This window comes from Tamandua tetradactyla, chromosome 6 (genome assembly GCF_023851605.1).
Source record: "Tamandua tetradactyla isolate mTamTet1 chromosome 6, mTamTet1.pri, whole genome shotgun sequence".
Classification (NCBI taxonomy): Eukaryota; Metazoa; Chordata; class Mammalia; order Pilosa; family Myrmecophagidae; genus Tamandua; species Tamandua tetradactyla.
In genome coordinates, this window is record NC_135332.1 from 84,812,200 (window position 1) to 84,833,078 (window position 20,879).

At 63.5% G+C, this 20,879-nt stretch overlaps 1 protein-coding gene across 1 annotated transcript in view; it reads right to left on the minus strand.

The window, feature by feature from the left end:
- The window catches only part of ADGRB1 (adhesion G protein-coupled receptor B1), a 70,182-nt gene extending 52,549 nt beyond the window's left edge, over positions 1 to 17,633 (minus strand). Inside the window, 12 exon segments of the mRNA XM_077166648.1 lie at positions 556 to 664; positions 1,334 to 1,402; positions 1,713 to 1,907; positions 2,144 to 2,250; positions 3,731 to 3,832; positions 4,061 to 4,225; positions 4,512 to 4,676; positions 5,041 to 5,205; positions 5,289 to 5,453; positions 5,835 to 5,945; positions 6,792 to 6,953; positions 16,871 to 17,633. Coding sequence (XP_077022763.1) covers positions 556 to 664; positions 1,334 to 1,402; positions 1,713 to 1,907; positions 2,144 to 2,250; positions 3,731 to 3,832; positions 4,061 to 4,225; positions 4,512 to 4,676; positions 5,041 to 5,205; positions 5,289 to 5,453; positions 5,835 to 5,945; positions 6,792 to 6,953; positions 16,871 to 17,633 — 2,278 coding nt within the window.
- Positions 17,634 to 20,879: the final 3,246 nt, after the last annotated feature.

Below are 20,879 nucleotides of genomic sequence, written 5' to 3' on the forward strand. Positions count from 1 at the left end.
ATCCCTGCCCTGACGCTGTTAAGAACTGAGACGGGCACTGTTATCTCATTTTAGAGTTGAGAACCAAGACCGCTGTGGAGCTGGGGAAGGGGGGCGGGCCATTCAGGGAGTGGAGGGCAGAGAAGAGGGTGGGATGCTCCGTCCCTGCCTTCAAAGTTCCAAGGGTCGTCCAGAGGCAGAGAGTGACAGGTGGGAGTGAGCTGCCCGTCCCCAGGGGAGTGCAAGCAGGATAGCTGCGGAATGGGGCTCCTGGATGCGACCCTGGCTCCGAGGTTTCCAGCATCTCAGCTGGGTGTAAGATGCCCCACCCTGACCTCCTCCCAGGTTCTGGCCAGAACCTCAGGAGGTGTTAGGGCTATGTAAGCCGAAACTGAATCCAAGAAACTGGTCCAGGGTGTCTGGTCACTGCCCCTTGCTACAGATGAGGAAATGAAGGCAGGAAAGGCCCGGCCCAGGTGGCAGGGCGAGGGGGTGGGGGGTGAGAGGTGCAGGGTGGGGGGCATAGGGGCTGCCGGGTATGGGGTCCAGGGGCTGTAAGGCAGGGGGCAGCCTTACCCAGGTTGTCGGTCACCTGGTAGGCATCGCGCAGGTCCTTCATGCGGAAGCCAATGACGTCCACAAAGTCCTCCACCAACCGGAACAGCTCCTTGGCATTGGGGCCCATCTGGGGGAACAGGAGGGAGGTAGGGGGCCACTGAGAACGTCAGCTCGCCAGAGCTCAAGGAGGGGGCAACAGAAGCCCCTGCTCTCCCAACCCAGTCACACCTTCATCTTTCCTCCCCGCCCTGCCTACCCACGCCCTCTTTCTCTTAGCTGGGTGGGTCATCTCCCAGCAGGGCAAGACCCCCGCCTAACTTGGGAACTAGGACTGATGACCTCCGAGTTTCCTTTCCCAGAGGGCTGCTGTGCTCCAGCCTTGTGGGGACAGGGGGCTCGGACCGGGGAAAGCATGCAGTCAGCCCCTCACAGGTGACAGGCAGTCTCAGTGCCCTCGGCTCCGCACCGTGACTTGCCCCAGGGACTGGGGTGGGGGCAGGAGCAAGATTGGCCTGGGAGGAAGGGAGGCGGGCCACACTTTCCAGACCAGAGCATCACCACGCACTGGACACCAGCAGGGGTTCCAGCAGTCGTCACGACAGACCCACAAAAGATGCAATGGAGGAGGAAACTGGGGCTCAGAGAGCTAAGGGGCTCCCTCAAGGTCCCACAATGGGCAGGGACACGCTGAGATCTGAAGCCAGGACCGTCCTGAGTGCGTGGCCGGCCCCCCCTGACCCCAGGCCCACCGTGATGCCAGCTGGCCATGAAGGAAGGCCGCAGAGCGGGTCCTTACCAGCTGCGCTTCCTCCCACTTGTCCCGGTTCTCCTCTGCCAGCAGGTTGCTGATGATTTGGACAAAGTTCTAGAAAGAGAAGAAGAGGGGCTTGGGAGATGACGGCACTGTGACAGCATGGGTGCATAACCTAGGCTTAGCGTATAACCGGAATCAGGACTCAGTACACGTCAGAGGTGAGGGCTGGAAATCTGACCAGGGTCAGGGCTCAGTGAGTGAAGCGAATAAGAGCTCTGACGGTCACCAGGAGTGAGCATGTGCCCGGAGTCAGGGGCAGGGCAGGGCCTCATCTAGGGCTCCATCTCAGGCCGGGTTGCAGGACTGTGCCCCAGCCAGTTCCTCAGCGCCTCCTACCCCTGGCCAGCCCCCCACAACCCACCTGCACGTCCCCGGGGGTGGGGCTGTAATATGCCCTCCGGAAGATCTCCGTCATGTTCCTGAGGACATCGATGGTGGACAGCAGGTCCCCGCTGTAGCTGGCCCCGTCCTGGGAGATCTCCACCAGTGTCTGGATGACCTCCGAGACCCCCTCCCCCGGCAGCCCTCGCTGCGCCTTGGCCAGGTGCTCTCGGGTCTGGGGAGGCAGGAGAGGGAGGCTGGACGCATCAACTCTGCAGGAGGTGTCCAGGAGGTGTCCAGGACTCCTGGGTGGCAGGGACCCACCCTCATCCCACCGAGGGGACCCTCTGCATCCCGTAACCCCAAAGGTTGGACCAGAGGGCAGCAAAGGACCCTGGGATGCTGAGGCAGGGCCTGGGGACCACCCCCTGAGGCTGAAGCAGGGCCGGGAGCCCCCGGGGCCGCCCTCACCATCATCTGGATGTTTCTGTAGTCGATGGAGACACAGCGGATGTAAGTGGGGGGCTCCCAGAAGGCGACGCCCTCCTCATCCAGCTCGCAGCGCCGCAGGATGAGGCCTGGAGAAACGGCGGTCAGCAGTGCCCCCTCACCTCTCAGGTGGGGGCCTGCGGACGGGAACCCCTGCCCCTCTGGGTGGGCCCTGAGAAGCAAGGCCCCGCCCATGGCCCCGCCCCAGGCACAGAGCCGCCCCTGAGGCCAGGCTGCCCTTGTTTCTTTTCTCTCCACCCAGGCCTGAGCGACTACTGCAGGGAAGGCACTGTGCCAGGCACTGGGGACACGGCAGGAGCCAAACCCTGGACATCCTACTTCAGCCTAGGGCCACTCCCCGAGGCCCCTCCAGACCTGAGCCCTGAGGCAGCCAGCCCCCAGGCCCCTGCTCAGTTCCACCCACAGGGCGGCGGGCCCTGCCGACCTCTGACCCACAGGCAGTTGGTGTCCAGGATCCACGCCTCTAATGCCCACGCCTGGCCCTGGAACTTACTCCCAGGAAACAGGCAGCAGGAAAAGACAAGGAGGGATGGTCCCCACAGTCGTGCGGGGAGCCAGAGAGAGATGAGCCCACTCCAGCACCCAACAGGAAGGGACCCTGCCCGCTGCTTGGCGTAGATTTCAGGGCCTCGCTTCCGGGACGCCAAACCCGAGGGATGCTAGGACATGTGTCCAGTGCAAGGGTGGGGAGGGTGGTGGTGAAACGGCACGTCGAGCGTGGATTCGAATCCCTCCCAGATGTCATCACCCATGCAGATGCAGGCCGGAGAAGTCGCGTCAACCCTGGGGCTACCAATGATCTGAGGGGCAGGACGCCAGAGGGTTTTGCTTTTCTCCGTTTTGTTTCTCTGGCTTAGCGACTCGCTACCAAGAACATGCGTGGCTTTGCAAACATGAAAGGGGGGCTGCAGAGAGTGTGGCTGGAAATGTCCAGTGCCCTGGACCACCCCACGGCACCTCACAGCAGCTTCCCAGGGATGGAATCCTTCTTGTCCTCACTTTACAGGTGAGAAAGCTAAAGCTCAGTGAGGCCAAGGCGCTTCCTGAACGACACAACAGCACACCAGGGCAGGCCCAGGAGGTGAGCCTGGGCCCCTGGCTGCAGAGCCCAGGCCCTACCCTCCCTGCTGCTGCCTTGCGGGTACGTAAACCCCCCACGGCCCCTGCCAGGGGGCTGCTCGGGGAAGACCGCAGGGGCTCAGGGCAGACATCCCCACCCTCGGCTGCAAACCCAGGACAAGCGCCCTCGATGCCTCAGCTCCCCCAGGAAGATGGGCTCATGACAGCGGCTACTTCAAGGGGTTGCTGAAGCCCCAGGAGAGACTTGGTGCCTGTGGGCTGCTGGTGAGTGCCCGGGACGCGGGGCTGCCCCGGGCTCCAGGTCAGTGCCCTCCACAGCTGGGCTGTGCACCTGAGTCAACCGCCACTTGAAGAGGGCAGGGGTCGGGAGGGGCGCCCCTGCAGCGCCCACCCAATGCGAGGCCCCCGTGCACCTCTGGGAGTCCCAGACAGGAGCCCATCCCCTCCTCATGCACACGGCGCCCTCACCCGTGGCATTGCGGGGACAGCGGATGGCAGCCACCTCTCCCGCCGGCGTCTCCTTCCAGGCTACAGCGCCAAAGTTGTCCTCGTCACAGATCTCATGGGGCTCTGCCGGGGGATCCGGGAAGGGGAAGTGAGGAATGGGGCAGAGCTGGCAGTGCGCTCAGAAGGCCAAGGTCAAGCTTTGAGACCCTCCAGGAAATCTGTCTTGGAAGGGAGCTATTCCCCAGCAGACTGAGGCCGGAGCCCACCCTGTGCTCCCGGCCAGCATCAGCTGAGGCAAGACCCACCCCTGAGCCCCGGCCCCCGAGCCCAGCCCGGCCGAGGGGTGCTCACCAGGACACCGCTGGGCGCTGCACTGCCGGAACTCATCCTGCGGGCCCTGGCAGGCCGCACCCCCGAAGAAGGGCCCCGAGCAGAGGCGTTCCCGTCGCTGGGCGCCACCCCCACACGTGGCGCTGCAGCTGCCCCAGGGCGCCCAGGCCTGCCACCTCCCATCCACTGCAGGGGGCGGGGAGGGGAACCAGACATGGAAGGAAGCATGGGTGACAGGGACAAGGAGGCCCAGACTTGCAGAGTGTGGGGACACAGGCAAACAGCACCCGCGGCCAGGGGCAGGAGAGCCCCTGGAGGGATAGGACGTGGAGGCCGAGCCACGGCCAATCTGAGACAGAGGGACAGCAAGACCTGCTGCCACCTCCCACCTCCCATTGTCCCCTACTCCTCCACGGCCACAGGCCGGGCCCGCGACAGCCCCGACAGTCCCAGGCCCAGAGCCCCGCAGTACCTGGGCACTGCTGCAGGAAGCAGTCCCGCGTCTCCACCCAGTGGCCCTGGCACTCAGCACCCCCGTACGAAGGTCCATTGCACTCGCGTGTGCGCTGCTGCCGGCCCTGCGAGCAGCTGGCTGAGCAGGCACTCCAGCTCGACCACTCATTCCAGTTTCCGTCCACTGCCCGGCCCAGGGGAGGAAGGGGGCAGGAAGTGAACTGGCGTGGACACCCCAGGGGCTCATGCTTTCCGCCCAGCCTGGGTCACAGGAGCCGATACCTCCAGGCTAGTCTGAGAGTCCACCCTCTGAGTACATTAGCTAGTGGGTCTGGGGCAGGCAGAGCCCAGGTCCCAGGGCTAGTCAGGCAGAGGGCCACTAAGACCTTCCCCTCTTCCTCCAATCCCATAGTCTGAGAGTCCACCCTCTGAGTGCACTAGCTGGTGGGTCTGGGGCAGGCAGAGCCCAGGTCCCAGGGCTAGTCAGGCACAGGGCCACTAAGACCTTCCCCTCTTCCTTCCATCCCAGTGCCCTCCCTCTCACCTACCAGGGCACAGGGCGATGTTGCAAAACTTGGTTTGCTTCTCAGGGCCCTCACAGGGGTTGCCCCCAAACTGGGGGGGCCTGCAGGTGCGCGTGCGGTCCCGGAAGCCACGCCCACAGGTGCTGGAGCAAAGGCTCCAGGGAGACCACTCGTCCCAGGCGCCGTGCACTGTGGAGGGACGGAGAAGGCTCTGGCTGATGTCTGCGGCCAACCCGGCCCTGCCCATGCCCCCAGGCCCACCCCCAGCCCACCTGGACACACGGCTGAGTTGTTGCACAGTCGCTGCTCCCGCAGGGGGCCGCTGCACTGGGTGCTGTAGGAGGAGGAGACGCAGAAGCGCGTGCGAGTCTGCCAGCCCTCGCCGCATGTGCTGGAACACACGCTCCACGGGGACCACTCCTCGGCCGCGGGGTCACCTGCCAAGCCCAGACCTGCGTCACAGACCTGCCGCCACCTCTGCCCCGGGGGGGCCCCATCAGAGCCTCAGGAGGCCTCTCCAGGGGGCGGAGGGCTCGGACCACTAAGTCCTTAAACCCCAAGGGGCTCCAACCACCTGGTCTCCAAAGGCTGGGACCCCCGAGGGCAGGGGCTGTCTCCTTCACCCCCTGTTCTCCTAAAGCCAGTCAGTGCAGAGACCACAGCCTGGCCCCCAGGGAACGATCTCGTTAAAGCTAGTAGTTAAATTTGTTCCTTGCGATTAGCAGCAATGACTGATGCATAGTGCTTGCCCCAAGACCTATTTCCCTCACGTTCAGCCCTCCCCATTCACAGTGTTTCATCTGTCCCTGCCGGCTCACCTGTCTGCGGGGACGGGAACCCAAACTGCTGCAGCTCATCCCCCAGCTCCTCACGCCGCCGGGCGTCCGTGGACCGCAGGGACTGGCTCCGGGAATTGGCACGCCCGGTGGCTGCAGGACGGGCTTGGGTCAGCACCCGCCCACTCCAGCTCCGAGGCCCATGGCCCTGGCCTTCTCATCCTCTGCCAGAGCAGGGCAGCGCTTACCAGCGCCAGGGGTCTCCTGGCCCCACTGGGCACATGGGAACCGTGGGCCTGGGCACCTGGTCTGGCTCCAATCCTGGGTGAGGCCACCCTTGGGCCCTGTTCTGTTTGTCCTGTCTCCGCCTGCCCTTCCCCTGCCCTGTCTTCCAGGGCCTGCAGGCACCAACACGGCAGGACAGCACACACCCTGAATGTCCAGCAGCCAGCCCTCGCCTCCCGGGCCTGGCCCCAGGCCCTGCCCCTGCTCCAGAGGTGTGCTCTTCTCCCCAGAGAGATTCCTTAGGGGGCGCAAACGAAACAAGGAACAATGCTCTCCTCAAAACGGGATTTAACTTTTCTTTGAATCAAATAAATAAAAATTACCCCACAGCTAAAAAAGCGCATGAGGTTATTAGAGAATCGTGTTCCAAGGCACGGTGGGCCTATCCTGGGATGGATTAGGAAGATGCCCCAAAGCCAACCTCCTGCATGCACTCCCAAAATCCTAAACCACAGATGAGAAGGAAATCCTGTCTGCCCACCCCTCCTTCCAGCCCACAGCCCTAGGCCTTTACGGCTTAGCCCCGCCCTGCAGGCCCCACCCCATACACCTGGCCCCACCCCCCTCCAGTCCCTCACCCACTGCCCCGCCCCTCCACTTGGCCCCACCCTCCACCTGGTCCTTCCCCTACAGCCGCGCCCCCGAGTGACCCCGCCCCTGGCCCCACCCAGTCCCTCCCCCACAGCCCCGCCCCCGCCCTGGCCCAGCACTCACGGCCGCAGGCCTTGCGGTTGCACAGGCGGCCTTCCTCCAGCACCCCTTCGCAGCCGCCGCCCTCGAGGCCTGGCGCAGGCAGGCAGGTGCGGGTCCGCGTCTGCAGGCCTCCCCCGCAGTCCCGCGTGCACTCGCCCCACAGGGACCACAGCTTCCAGCCACCTGCGCGGGATGGAGACCTGAGGGCCGTGTCAGGCCGGCCAGGTGCAGGGGCCCAGGGGGAAGGTGGTCAGGGAAGTGGGGGCACCGTCCCAACCGTGTCTCAGGGAGTGACCTGAGGGCCACCAGGTCGTCATCTACGGTCCCTGGAGGGACCCATGTGTGCAAAGGCCCAAGCTGGGAATCTGCACTGGGCCTTGCAGGGACACCTGGAGGTGGGGGGGTAGGTGCCCCTGCTGTGGGAGGGTCTGGCTGCGGAGAGTCTTGGGGGCACATGGCACCCTCCCAGTTCCAGGGGCTCGGGTCACGGTGCTCTGTGGCTCCCGCTCCAGGGCTGCACAGGGACAAAGATCCATGGAGCAGGAGCCCTGGGCACCATTTGACGAGCAAATGAATGAATGAATGAATGAATGAAAGATTACCTCCCACAATCTCCTGGGCTGCTTTTTATGGAGGTCTTGGGGACAGGATGGGGGGTGAGGGCAGAGGGGGCCCTGTGGGCTGAAGGCCCCCACTTCCGGGGTACAGACCATGGAGCCCTGCCTGGACCCCCATGCTCTGCTCCACGGACCTTCTGCCCTGCTTCTGGCCAGGCTCTGCCCCTCTGAGCCCGTTTCCTCACCTGCCCAGCAGGAGGCTGGCGCCTCACCCTCACCCCCAGCTCTGAGCCATATGCCCCTCCCCTGCCACCCGGGCCACCAGACAGGGAAGTGACTTAGATTGCACAGTAGGTGGCAGCGTGGCGCCCCAAACCCAGGGCCCCGCCTGGCCAAACCACCCTGACACCCGGCAGAGCTGGGGAAGCCCCCAGGACAGTGGCGTTTTCCTGGGCGCCAGGCCGCTCCTGGTCATCCCGTTTTGGCAGCACTCCTGGGTCTTCCTGTCCCCAGCCCGAGGCCATCTCCCCTGCCTCACTGTGTCCATCACCCAGGGAGGAGGATCTGAGCCTCGTAGTGGCGCCAATGCCCTGCCTCCCATCCCAAGGGAGGCCAGGCACAGTCCCAAGGTACTAGGTAGCCGTTGCAGGGCAAGGAACTGGGGAGGGCCACTCCCATCAGGGGGATGGGTACAGGGTGGATTGATGGGCCAGAGTCGAGACCCCTACCCAGCAGCCTGTACCCTGTACAGGGACGCTCTGGCCTCTGCCATGCTGTCCATCCTCTGGGAACAGCAAGGCCATGTGCTCCCAGCATGGCGGGTTGGACCAGCAAGGCCGAGCCACCCCGTGGGCGTGCAGTTTCTGTGCAGAGCCACCACGCACCTTGTCGCCAAGTACTGCACAGATGCAGCTATTGGCAGGGCCAAGGGCTGCCCCAGAATCCCCTGGGGCTTGGACTGCTGCTCCATGCTGCCTGCTGTGGGCCCCAAGAGCCCAGGCTGCCCACCCCAGCTGGAGCAGGGCCAGGGGCAGGTCACAGTAGAGCCATCAGGAGGGTATATTGTGCCTCCTGCGGTGTTGTCTGTGGCGTGGGGGTAGGCCCCACTTCCTGGAGGGGAATCCAGAGGGTAGGCAGAATAAAAGGGAGGGCAGGAAAGTGCAGGCGAGTGGCCGGGCCTCCGGAGGCTCTCCCACTGCCACCACGATGGTCCAGTCCCCACTCCCTGGCTTTGCCGCCTTCATCTGCAAGATGAGGGTAAGGGCAGAGTCCCCCTCCCAGGCTGGGGAGCCTCAGGGCCCAGCAAGTCAGGACTCAGAAAAGTGGGGAGTGGGCACTGTCTTTGGGTTGGAGATGGCCCATAGCACCCAGTTTGATTCGCAAGAGTCTGGGTGTCCAGCCAACCCTGGCCAGGCCCATGGAAGGCATGCGCCACCCCTCCCCATCCTCCTGGCTCTGGTTCTAGGAAGCAGCCGGCAGGGGGCGCCAGGGGCAAACGCATGGAAAGCAAGTGAGGGAACCAGGCTTTGCCAAAGAGGGAGGAGTGGCCCTTCGTTCTCCTGCTGGGATGGACAGGATGGGAAGGAGACTTCCAGGCCCTTAGGCCTGTTCTGGAAGAAACTTCTTCTCCCCCTTCCCTGGCCAATGTACCACCGGGCCGCTCAGAGCCCACCCATCTGATCCAGTCCCACCTCTGCCTGGGCCCAGAGAGGCAAAGCACCTTGGCCAAGGTCACACAGCAGCCCAACCTCCCTGTCCTCTCTAGCAGGAACTGCGCTGGACCAGACCCCACGCCCTCCAAGGAAACCAGGGCCCTCTCGTGTTAGACGCTTTCATCTAGGGGCTGAAGGTGGCAACAGAAGAAGTAATTCTGGACTCTCCATTTAAATGCAAATGTGCTCACCTGCTTCCCTTCCTAAGGCCGGGTGAGGGGGGGAGGAAAGGCTTCTTGAGCCCCCTGCCCCCCCAGGCCCTGCTCTGTGCCAGGCATCTCTGGGCACAGGCACCCTGAATCCCAGTCTGTCCGCAGGGAGACATGCCCTGGACACCAGGCCCCTCCTGGCCACCCCTTGTTGCACTTCACATTGGAGGAAACTGAGGGTCGGAGAGGGGAGACCCTCACAGCCCAACAAGGAGAGGCTCTGAGGTCCCAATGTCGGAAGAGGGGGTACAGGCGCCAGGGGTCGCAGATGCCAGCGAGAGCTATAAATCTGATGCTACACAAATGCCATTTGAATTTAAATTACAAATGCCAAGTAAGGATCCTGGAGAGGTGGGGGCGGAGAGGGGTACACCTGAAGGATGGACACTGGCCCCTCCCACCTGCCCAGGGGAGAGCAAGCTGGGCCCCGGGCAGTGCCCCCTCTGCCTACAGAACAGGGGGGCCGGCCCTCGGGTCCCAGGATAGCGACAGTTGGCCCGGCTGAGGCCACCCCCACATCCTTTCCTCCCGCCAGCCCCTCACCCAGCCCATCTGACAGAGGCGGTACGGGGGGTTGAGTTGTCTGCCTGTTGCTGGCATCAGGGCTGGGCCCCGGAGACCCCCTTCCCCGCGTAGAGGGAGGACAGCTGCCAGGACCCACGGTGCCCCACACGTCGCCAGGGCCTCAGCCATCTCACCTGCATGTGTCGTTCGATCACGTGTTGCTGGGACAAACGGACACAGAGGGCCAGGGAGGCAGAGCATGGGCCGTGGGACGAGAGCCTGGGGGGCACGGCCGGCCTGCGCAGCCCAGCCCCCACACGGGGGCCTGAGTGACGTGGAGAGCTGGCAGTGGGTGGGAGAAAGGGTGTCCGAGCCAGGCTAATCGGAGGATGCCACTCGGTTCCCATGGAAACCACTGCAGCGAGGCAGCCTTTCAGGAGAGACTCAGGTTAGGCCGCAGCTGCCAAACACCCACCATTTCAGGGCTGGTTACCTTGGTGACCCAGGTGGTGAGGAGGCGGTGGGGGGAGGGGCCAGGCAGAGGGGGCACAGCAGGGTGGGGAGGCCAGGGCTGGGGCCACTGGCTCAGAAAAGTCCCCAGGCTAACCCCTGACCCGGGTCAAAAAACTGAACTTGACCTTGGTCATATGAACCATGGCTCAGTTCGTATACTGAGCCATGATCCCCATCCCGGGCTGACCTCTGATCCTGGCACAGCCTGATCCCTAATCCTCATTGTATACCGAGCCCTGATCCCAGCCACAGACTGCTTCTTGACCTTGCCCACACTGACGAACACTAGGGGAATGACTCAGAGAATATCTGTTATTTTTATTATCGTTTTTATTTTTAGTGTGTGTCCCCACATATGGATGGTGCTTGAGAAATGTTTGTCAAGTGAATGCCTAACTGACAAGGGTGGGGGGGAATTGCCAGGGAAGGACTCAGGCCGGTATGGGGAGGCGCAGAGGCTGCTCCTGCGGCCCTGGGCTGGGTGGCCGCATGGCCGCAGGACGCCTGTGCTGGGTGAGCCCTGCGGGGGCATCGGAGGAGTGGGCGGGACTGGGGGTGGACAGCCCCTCCAGTCCGGAAAGAAGTCGCCATTCTTCCCCCCTCTCAATGCCTGCTCTGTCTAGCAGCCTCATTTCCATCTAATTAAGGGGATGAATGGAGCCAATTAACGGCCCCGCAGGGCAGCCAGGCCACCCAGGAGAGAGGGTGCTGGATGAGGGGGCGCCTGGTCGGCCGGCCTGACCATTCCAGCGCCCCGGCCCCTTAGTGTACCCAGGGCGGCTGGGTTGGGGGGCGCTGGTGGGCTCTTCCAGACCCTCTGGGGGAGTCGCTCCTGCTGGCAGGGCCTTCCCAAACCCCCTTCGGAGGAGGCAGCTGTGTACTTCCTGGCGCTTCCAGCAGAGGGCTCCTGAGTCCAGCAGGATGGGCGCCCCCCCCCCCCCCCACCCCAGTGGTGGATCAGCATCTCAGGTCCCAGGGAGGCCAGCCCCTGCCCCTCGGCCCTCGCCCCTCACCATGCTAAGGCTGGTCCTGGAGCATCCAGTCCTTCTGCTGGAGACCCCCGCACCACAGCCCACCGCACAACGTACGAACGTGCCCACGCCTTGGCCTGCAGTCCCCGCCCACCCTGGTAGAGCCAAGAAAGCCGCCCAGTGGCTGCTGCCCACACAAGGACGGAGAGGACAGGCATGGGCAGGCCAGACACCCCAGGCCTCACCAGCGGGTGTGCCCATTCTACAGAGGGGAAACTGAGGTTCGAGTCTGGGCCTTCTCGCCACTTGCTTTCCTTGGCCAGAGACGGATGCCCTGTCCTAAGAACAGAGTCATGTCCACAAGCCCAGGCCCAGAAGCCTTACACAGTGTGACCCCAACATACACCAGGACAGGGGGCCACAGGGAGGCAGGTGCAGCTGTTGGCACAGGGCCAGGCACGTGGGCGAGGCCTGGAGGATGGCAGCACGGGCATGTACATAACTTTAGGGCAGACATCCTTCTACTTCCATCCCGAATGGGCATTGTCTACGATGGAGACTGAAGGCCTGTATGCTTTCTAGATTCTTCTAAATTGCCCCTGTGCAAACAGAGCAGCTCCTCCAGTCGAGAGGACAAGCCCCAAGTCCCTGGCCATTGGGGCCCTGACCCCTCCTCACTCCCCTCCTACCTCCCCTGCTGCCCACCGCAGAGTCTTTTCTGGACAACCTCACCATCCCTCCACCCTGCCTCTCACGGCCCTGGAATGTCCTGCTCCTCCCTACATTTTCCAAGGCCCCCCACTCTGCCCCCTCCATGCCCCGATGACCCCAGAGAGGGGCTCCGGACACTTTTTCCTTAAGAGGAAGCTGAGTCCTGGGGCTCCTGGGGCCAGGACCGAGCCGATTTCTAGCTGTCTGCAGAAGGCCCCATGGTGGGCCTGTCCCTCAGCAGTGCTGGACACTGGGACTGCAGGAATGTCCAGCTCAGGCTGCATGGTGACAGCCCCAGGCAGGGGCAGGGAGTCAGTCCAGGCGGTGTGAAGCCTCAGGGGGAGTCACAGCTCAGCCAGGAGCAGCACTTCGATGCCCGCCAGGAGCCACGCCCCCCACGTCAACCCAGCCCCCCCCACCAGTGTATGTGTATACACTGGCACACACAAACATGGATCACACACACAGAGGGACATACAAACATGGATCACACACACAGAGGGACATACAAACATGGATCACACACACAGAGGGACATACAAACATGGACACACAAAGATAGGGACACAAGCACAGGGACACACATACATAAGGACACACAGGGTGATGCATGGACACAAATACGGGCACACACACAGGGACACAAAGGCACACACATAGGGACACAGAGGGTCATATGTACACAACATGTGAGATACACAGGGACACAGGGTCAAACACAGGGGCACATAAACACGGAGACAAACACAGGGATACATGGGCACACACATATACACACGTGGGATACACACGGGCACACTACAGGGACACACAAGGGGACACATAAAGGGTCACACAAACATGAGGACACACCCCCTCATTCTCAGCCCCTAGGAAGCTGCTTTTTCATCTCACATGTCGCTTCTGTAATAAAATCCTTTAATTAAAACATGAATATTTAAAATAAGCCTTGCGAGCAATGGCCCCATCTCACTAGAGGCAGAAGAACCCAGGGAGAGGTGATGGGAGAGAGGCGGAGACATGGGAGACAGCATGGAGATAAGGCGGGGAGTGGGGATTGGAAGCCCCAGCTGGGCGGGGACAGGAGCCGTTGTCCTGGCCCAAGGAGGGTTTGCTGCATCTGGCACATGACGTGGCCGTGTGGCATTTGGACAGGCCATGGGGGGTGGGGGGGGCAGGGACTGAAAGTGGGCCACAGGCTTGCCTTGGCCGCCTCTCGCTGCCTGCTTGGGGCGGGGACGGAGGGACGCACCGGCTGCAGCCTTCTCCGGCCTGCAAGGAGGGCACAGCAACCTGGGCGGAGAGCTCTGCAGGGAGAGTCCGGTCTAATGCCTGACCCAACTCAGCTGGGTGGCTTTGGAATAATTGCTTGACCTCTCTGGTCCTTGTGCTACCCCATCCCCTGATACACACTCACACGTGTGCATAGTCACACTAGTTCTCATTTCAGGAGACAGGCCGGGTGGCATCACCAGGTGGCTAAAAGCTGGTTCTGCTGTCAGCTGGCCACTTATAAGCTGTGTGACCCCAACTGTGTGCCTTAACATCTCTGTGCCTCATTTCACTCGACAACCACTTACTGAGTGCCTGCTGGGTGCTTGCTGGAGAGTATGTCAGTCAATCAGGCAAATGCCCCTGCTCTGGGGGCCATGGTTTCCCAGCAGGAACAGACAGACAATAAGATGCAGACAGAGCAAAGAGGGAATTAGAGAGTGTGATCCAAAGTGACACACGTGGGGGAAAGGGAAAGGCAGACAAGAGAAGGACGTGGAGAGCTGGGGCTGGGGGTGTTGCCATTTTAAATAGTGTGATCAGGGTGGCTGTTCCCAGGAAGGTGACCCCTGAGCAGGGCCTTGAGGTAGGAAGCCTGCAGGGATCTGCAGCAGAGGGAACAGCCTGCCCAAGCCCTGAAGCAGGAGGGCTCTGCGGGGACCTGTCCGCCAGGCCGCCATGAGAGCAAGTTGGCTACTAAGTAGCTGCTCTACGCAGAGCAAACACTCCACTGGCTGCTGTTACCAGAGATGATTTTGACTCCGAAGATTCAGGGCATCGGGGCTTCTCAGTCCGGGGCCTAGCCCCAGGGTGGGCACCCACAGCTCTCCACCTGGGCCTCAGAGACCACATCCGGCCCACTTCGCACAGGGCCGACGGCTCCCCACTCCGTATCCCCTGCTACCCCAGCCTGCCAGCTCTCCAGACTGTCTTCCTACAAGACCTCCAGCCCCTGTCACCTGGCTAACGCTTTGTCAAAACCCCTGGGCTGGGCTCTTTGTGAGTGAAGCCTCAATGCATACACAGACATGTACACACTGTTCACAGGCACACACACACACAACACACACCATGTACATGTGCATACACATACACCCGCTCACACGCACAAGCCATACACTCCTATGCACACACACATACACAAACATGTGTGCATGCACTGCGCATGCCCATACATGCCCACACAACCACACATGCACACACGCCTATAGTATATCCCAGAGCAAACCCCACCCACTCACATGCACCCATCATGCATACACATGCAGTCACATACACACACTCACATATCCATACCATACATGCACACACCCAAGCATGTGCACACACCCACACAGGCACACATATATAGTGTGTATACACCTACACACAGCGTGCATGTGCTTATATGAACACATCATGTGTGAACACGTGTACACACACCGTATCCATGTCTGCACCGACTTGCATGCACATATAAACACATACACTGCAAAAGTGCACACAGACACCCGCACGAACACCCACACACATGTACACACATTTGCACACACATACCCTCTCACCTCCTTCTGAGCACCTCCAAACATTCCCTTTCTCAGAGTCTCCCCTCACGCCCCAAATCGCCCAAGCCCAATCACCAAACACACCTTCCTCCACTCTGTCCATTTGGCTCTCCTAAGCCTTCCAGAGTTCCCTGCCCAGCAATCAATGAAGATGCTGGTATTTCATCATGAGCAGAAGCCACTGCCACCCAGCCCTCCCTCCTTTCACAGGGCAGTCCCGGGAAGAAGAGGAGGTCTGCCTGCTGAGTGGAGGGGCACGGCTGGGTCAGGACACAGGTTCCCAGATCTGAACCCAGGTCTGGGGCCGTGGTGCCCACTCAGGGCAGGACCCTCTCCTGCCTAACATCCACACTGGCCTTCACTCCTGCCCCGGGCAGGAGGAAGCTCCCCCGGCCCCTCTGCCAGCCCCTCTGGCCAGGCCACTGATTGGCTCCATTTCCAAGCCAGGCCGGGCCAGTGCTCCAGCTGCTTTGGACAATATTCCCCCCTCCCACCTGCTCACCCCCCAGGACGCCCGTGAAGCCCACTCGGTGTGCGGGCACAGTTGGGCCAGGGGCAGGCTCTGCGATCCAAGCCAACGTAGCCCCGCCCCTGGTAACGGGGGCTGCAGTTTGCAAACAAAGAAACTGAGATGCAGTGGGCTGGGGTCACCCGCCCTGTGGTCGGGGGTGGAGGTGGGGGAGGGACGCACACAGCCAGTTCGGCCAGGTCGGCCCCATAATCCCCCTCCCCCTGGTGTCCGCCCCTGCCCACTCTCCAGACCCATTTCACTGCTCCTTGAAGGCTCCCCCCACCAGTCTTCCTCTCCTCTTGACCTCCAACACACCCACTTCGTCCCCACCGGCTGCAGAAGCCGCTTGCCAAGGTCACAGCGACCTCGCAGTGTCCAGCCCAAGTGCTCCCCTTACCCAGACGCTCCGCAGTCCCTGACGCAGCGACGGCCCCTTCTGTCCTGATGCGGGGTTTTCAGTTGATGCCCAGGACCGCCGCCCTCTCCCTCCAGGGGCTCACCTCCGTCTGGGCAGGCGCACAGGGCTCAGCCCATCTTCCCCTGCCCTGGCCCTGATAGGTGCCTGACCTGGGAACCGCAGCCCTGGGAGCCCCGTGTAGGGGTGGAGCAGTGCTGCAGGGTGCCTGGCTTCCCTTCCTGGGCCTCGTGGGCACAGGGGAGGCTCCGACCCCTGCCGGCTTCTCGGCACGCGGCCCCAAGCCCGGCTCACCTCCCCCGCCACCAGCCACCCACCTGAGGTCTGCATGGGGACAGAGGTACCTCAAACTCAGCAGTGCCCGTGGAAGCCCCAGCCACTGGTGCCCGAGCCCAAACCAGGGCTTCTCTGGGCCCCTCCGGCCCCCCACCCCCATCCCTTGTCATGGATCAGCAAATCCTTTTGTTCTTCCACATGGGGGCAAAACTGACCACCTGCACCGCTCCCGGGACTGAGCCCCCTCGGCCAGGTGGGCATAGGACACAGCCTCCCTGCCCCTGCTGGCGCCCCAGGCCCCTGCTCATCTCCTGATCGTCTGTCCTCCATCCCCCCTGGGAAAATCCGCGCCTTCTCAGCAGAGCTTTGTCATGGGTTTGTCACGGCTGCATCCCCAGCACCCTACCCACCTGCATGGGTCCCAGGCTCAGAGACCAGCTGCCAAATAATTAACAACGTCTGCCCAGACATCCTCGCGCCCAAATTCCATCTCCCGACATCTCCAAACATCCCACTCTTTGCTCTTTTCCCTCTGTGCAGTCTTCCACCCCCCAGCGGCCCCCGCAGACCCCAGCTCCCCAGAGACAGCCACCTTCCTGGCTTCTAGAGTTGTGTTGCCTGAGAAAATGGAGGGCCCGCCCCCGGACCAAGAATTCCACAGGCCCGCCTGCTGGAGGAGGGCCACCCGGAACTGTGCAGGCAGGACGGGGTTCAGACCCCGTCATTCATTCATTCATTCATTCACCCATTCATTTATTCAGTACACACCAGGCCAGACCCAGCCTCCCTCTCTGCCCACCTGCTTCCCTGGTAGTGCCAGGCAGGGTCACCGGTCAGGGCAGAATTTCTGCCACCCCCCCGGGTCCCAACTGACCCCTCCACCCTGCCCCTATCGGTCAACTCACCTGCAGCGCCATCCCCACCCCGGTCCTGGGTCAGGCTGGTGAGGCAGTTCTCGGGGCCGCCGTCCCCGCCGTCCCTCAGGCAGACATCCCCGTGGGGGCCTGGGGGCCCGGGACCCGGGTGGCCGGCGTCCCCGGCCAGGCAGGCGCAGGGGGTCTGCATGATGCCGCAGGGGTGCGAGCTGCGGCTGCCGGCCAGACAGGCGTCCAGCCAGCGGCACAGCATCTGGCAGGCCGCGCGGCTGGGGCTGCGATTGCCCACAACCAGGTACTCCACGGAGAAGTCGGCGGTGGGGCTGGCCTCACCCTCCCAGGCCGGCTGCTGGCGCTGCATCTGCAGGAACTGCTTGCCAGCCTGCAGGAAGGCCAGGGGCGCCGAGGGGTCGCAGAGCCGCAGCACCTCATCGAAGCTCTCCACGCCCAGGTAGGTGCGCGTGGACTCCAGGAACGAGTCGAACTGGTAGGTGCGGACGCGGCCGGGGCCGCTGCAGGGCTGGGGCGCCTTGGCCACCTTCAGGTACAGCGTGTAGCGCCGCGGGTCGGGGTTGCGCAGCGTCCAGGAGCAGCGGGAGGCGTTGGCGGGGAACACGGCGGCCGCTGAGAAGTACCCGAAGAACTTGCCCTGCACCAGCGTGGCGCACGGCTCGGCCCCGGGCCCGGCGTCCGCCCCGACAGCCCCGCGCTCCCGTGGCCCCAGCAGCAGCAGCAGCAGCAGGAGCGGCGCCAGCGCCCAGAGGGGGCCCGGGGCGGCGGGCGCGACCCTCATCCTAGCTCGCGGGGCCTCCGGGGTTCCGCGGGCTGGGCAGGCAGGCGCGGGCCAGGCCTGGACATGCCAGGGTCCGGCGGCGGGCGGGGGCCAGGGGGCGGAGAGGGCTTCAGACGAAGGAGCGGGCAGCAAGGGCTACGAGGGCCGGAGGCCCAGGCGCCCGTCTGCGGCCACCAGTGACTCTGAAAGAGAAAGAGCAGGGGGGAGGGCATGAACTCCAGGGACAGGCATCTTCCCGCCTGGCCCCTCTGAGATCCCGGCTGTGGGCAGCAGGCACCGGCCAGGTGCTGCTCCCAGGCACCTGCTCTGCCCACCTGTGTGTCCACCTGCAGGGGGAGGGGTCCGGCCAAGGGGGGATGGCCTCTGCCCCCAACAGGGGCCCAGTGGGGAGGAATGGGCCTCTCAGCCGTGCCCATCTGCTCAGACGCCGGGCAGGCTCCCCATGGGCCCTGGCCGCCCTCCCTGCCTGCCCACTTGCCACCTGGGGGACACGTCGGCCAGTCGGCTCTGTCCCACGCTCACCCCGTCGGGAGGCCTGGCTCTCCTGGACTCTGGAGCTCCCTCCTGGCTCATCTCCTGTCTCCTTCCTCTCTCACCTCCCCCTGGGCCCGCCCCGTCCTTCCGGGAAGATTTGACAAACATGACCAGAAAGGAGGAGAGGTGGCCAGGGAGAGTGGAAGAGAGAGGCCACCCCTCGGCTTCCCGGCTGTCCCGCCCCTCTGAGCCTTGCCCTACGGCAGGGTTTGGGGTGGTGAGTCCCGGTCTCTGAGCCCCCAGCCCCTCACCCCGCCCCGGTCAGTCAGGGAGTGCCAGCCCCAGGGCCTGCTGGCAGGGGCTCTGAGCCGGGTTCCCCCTCGGCTCTGCTGGCCTTGGCCCCGTGGATGTACTGTGGCCACACCCGGCTCCCTGCGGGGCCCCCTGCCTGGCCCTCCGGGAGAGGGTTCTGGGGGGGACTGCCCTTCCCACCTGTGCAGAAGTTGGGGTGTCCCTGGCCCGGCCTGGCCCACCTCACCACGGGGCCTCGGCCACCATGCAGTCTTCGGGGGCCCTGGCCAGGGGGTCCGTCCCACCCAGTGGCTGAGCTGGTGGGCGTAGGAGGGTCCCCCATGGCCAGACCACCGCCCCCACCCAGGCACACCCCCACAGATCCCCACACCCCTTGTCTGGCGCCTGCCCTCTGCTGCCCACCCATGGGCACCTGCCCCTCCTGCTGACCAGACCCAGCTGGCTGACGACACTAGACTGCTCAGTGCTCTGCAGTCCCCTCCCAGCGCCCTTCCTGCCCGGGCCTTGTGGGCAGCGCAGGCAGGTGGAGGCCGAGGAGCCTCAGGCAAGCCCCTGGCCCCTGCCTCGGCTTTGTCTTCTGGGTGGACTGGGTGAGAGCCTCACTGCTCTCAGCAGAAGGCAGGACTTGGGCCCGGGGAAGTTCGGCAAGAGACAGGCAGGAAGTGGCCGGGGAGAGGGAGCTGTGGGCACTCGGGGTGGTGTGGGAGGCTATGGCTGGGCCTCACCCTCATGGATTCCAGTGCAAAAGTTCAGGCCCGAGAATAAGGAAAACTACATCTACAACGCACAGCTCTCAGCAGGGTCCCTTGGGAAGCTCTGGGGAAACCGCCCTGGGCCATCTCCCCAACCCAGGGAGAGCCCCTCAGGGCGCCAGCCTGGAGGCACACTCGGTAGAGGGCAGGGATGTGGGCAACACGAGGCTGCCAGGTCGGGCACCTACCCACTCCACAGAGTGGCCTCTCAGGGTCCATGGCACCCTGTCTGCTAATGGGTGGGGGCGGCGTGCAGCCTGGAATCCACATGGTCCCTCAAGTGTGGGTGGGGAGTGGGGTGCGACTGCCTCCTCCATACTTTTGCGGAAGCCATGGGCCTGGTAAGGCCACCCCAGGTCAAGCCGGGGCAGGCACTGAGTCTCGGGGGCCCCCGGGGAGGGGTGCCCAGGTCCTGACTGGGACGGAGTTCTGTCTGCTCGGTGCTCGCGCTCTCGGCACAGCTGGGCACGGCCCTCAGCAGGGTCCTCACTGGACCCTGCCACTGTCCTGGGGTCTGCAGGCCGAGCAGAGCCCTCCTGACCAGGGGGCTGGGTAAGAGGGTGCCCAGGACGCAGAGGGGAGACTCAGTCCAGGAGGAAGCTGGGACTGGAGGAGGTATAGAGGGGGAGGGAGCATCTCTGGCTGGGACAGCAGGGAGGAACGGGTGCGGGTGGGGAGGGATCAAGAGGCAGCTCTGGGGCAAACCACGGGTCACCTCAAGCGGTTGCACCCATGGGAACCTGCGACTCTGGGGTGTGGCTTCTGCAGACTCTTGGGGCCAGAAGACAGCCTAGAAGGGCCCCTTGTGGGGTTCTCTAGCAGGGTTCCTTGCAGCCCTGGGATTCCAAGGGGAGTCAGGGTGTGGGTCACTTCCTTGCACCCCAGTATCACCTGGAAACTCTGACGTGCGCCTCTCCACACACCAGGCTTGGGGGAAGGCTCTGTGAGCCCGAGGGCTGCCCCAGTAACGTGGGTTTGAGAACCACAGTGCTGGTGCGGCCCTGCCTTGGCCCTGCCCTGGGAGGGGCACAGGGCAGAGCAGGTAGAAAGCCAAGGCCATCAGCTCCCACCCCTGCATGGCCCATGCCCCTCTCCCTGCCCACCCCCCCGCACAATGCCACAAATCCTCGTGGCCCCCACCCATCATGCCAGCCCGACACCCTCCAACCAGGCCTCAGCAAACGACTGCAGAGGGCCTGCAGGTGTCCACAAGAGCAGCCCCCGGTGGGCAGGAACTGGGGGCCATACCCAGGCACAACCTCAGGCTGCTGCTCCCCCAACAATGGGCCTCCCACCAGGCCCTGCAGACATCTGGCCCATGGCTCAAGGGAGACCCACTCAGGAGAGACTGTGCCAGCCCAGGAGAGTTCACAGGAGGTGCCCAAGTGCCTGGCCCCAGGACCAGAGGCAGTACCCAAAGGACCCAGGGCTGAGCTGGGCTTCTCTCGGCATGTCCCCCTGACCACTGGGCAGATCACCTGGATGGGGAGAGCACAGGAAGGAGGTGTCCCCGCAGCTGGACCGATGGACTATGGGGAAGATGTCACAGGGGATGGCCTGGCCTCCAGCTTGGGCGAGTGGCCGGGCAGATGCCAGCGGTCTTCACTGAGAAGCGGCAAGAGGAGGAGCATCTGAGTGTGCCTGTCCGTTTGTACATGTGTCCGTGTGCACCTGTGTGTGTATATGTGTGCCTGTGTGTGCTATACGT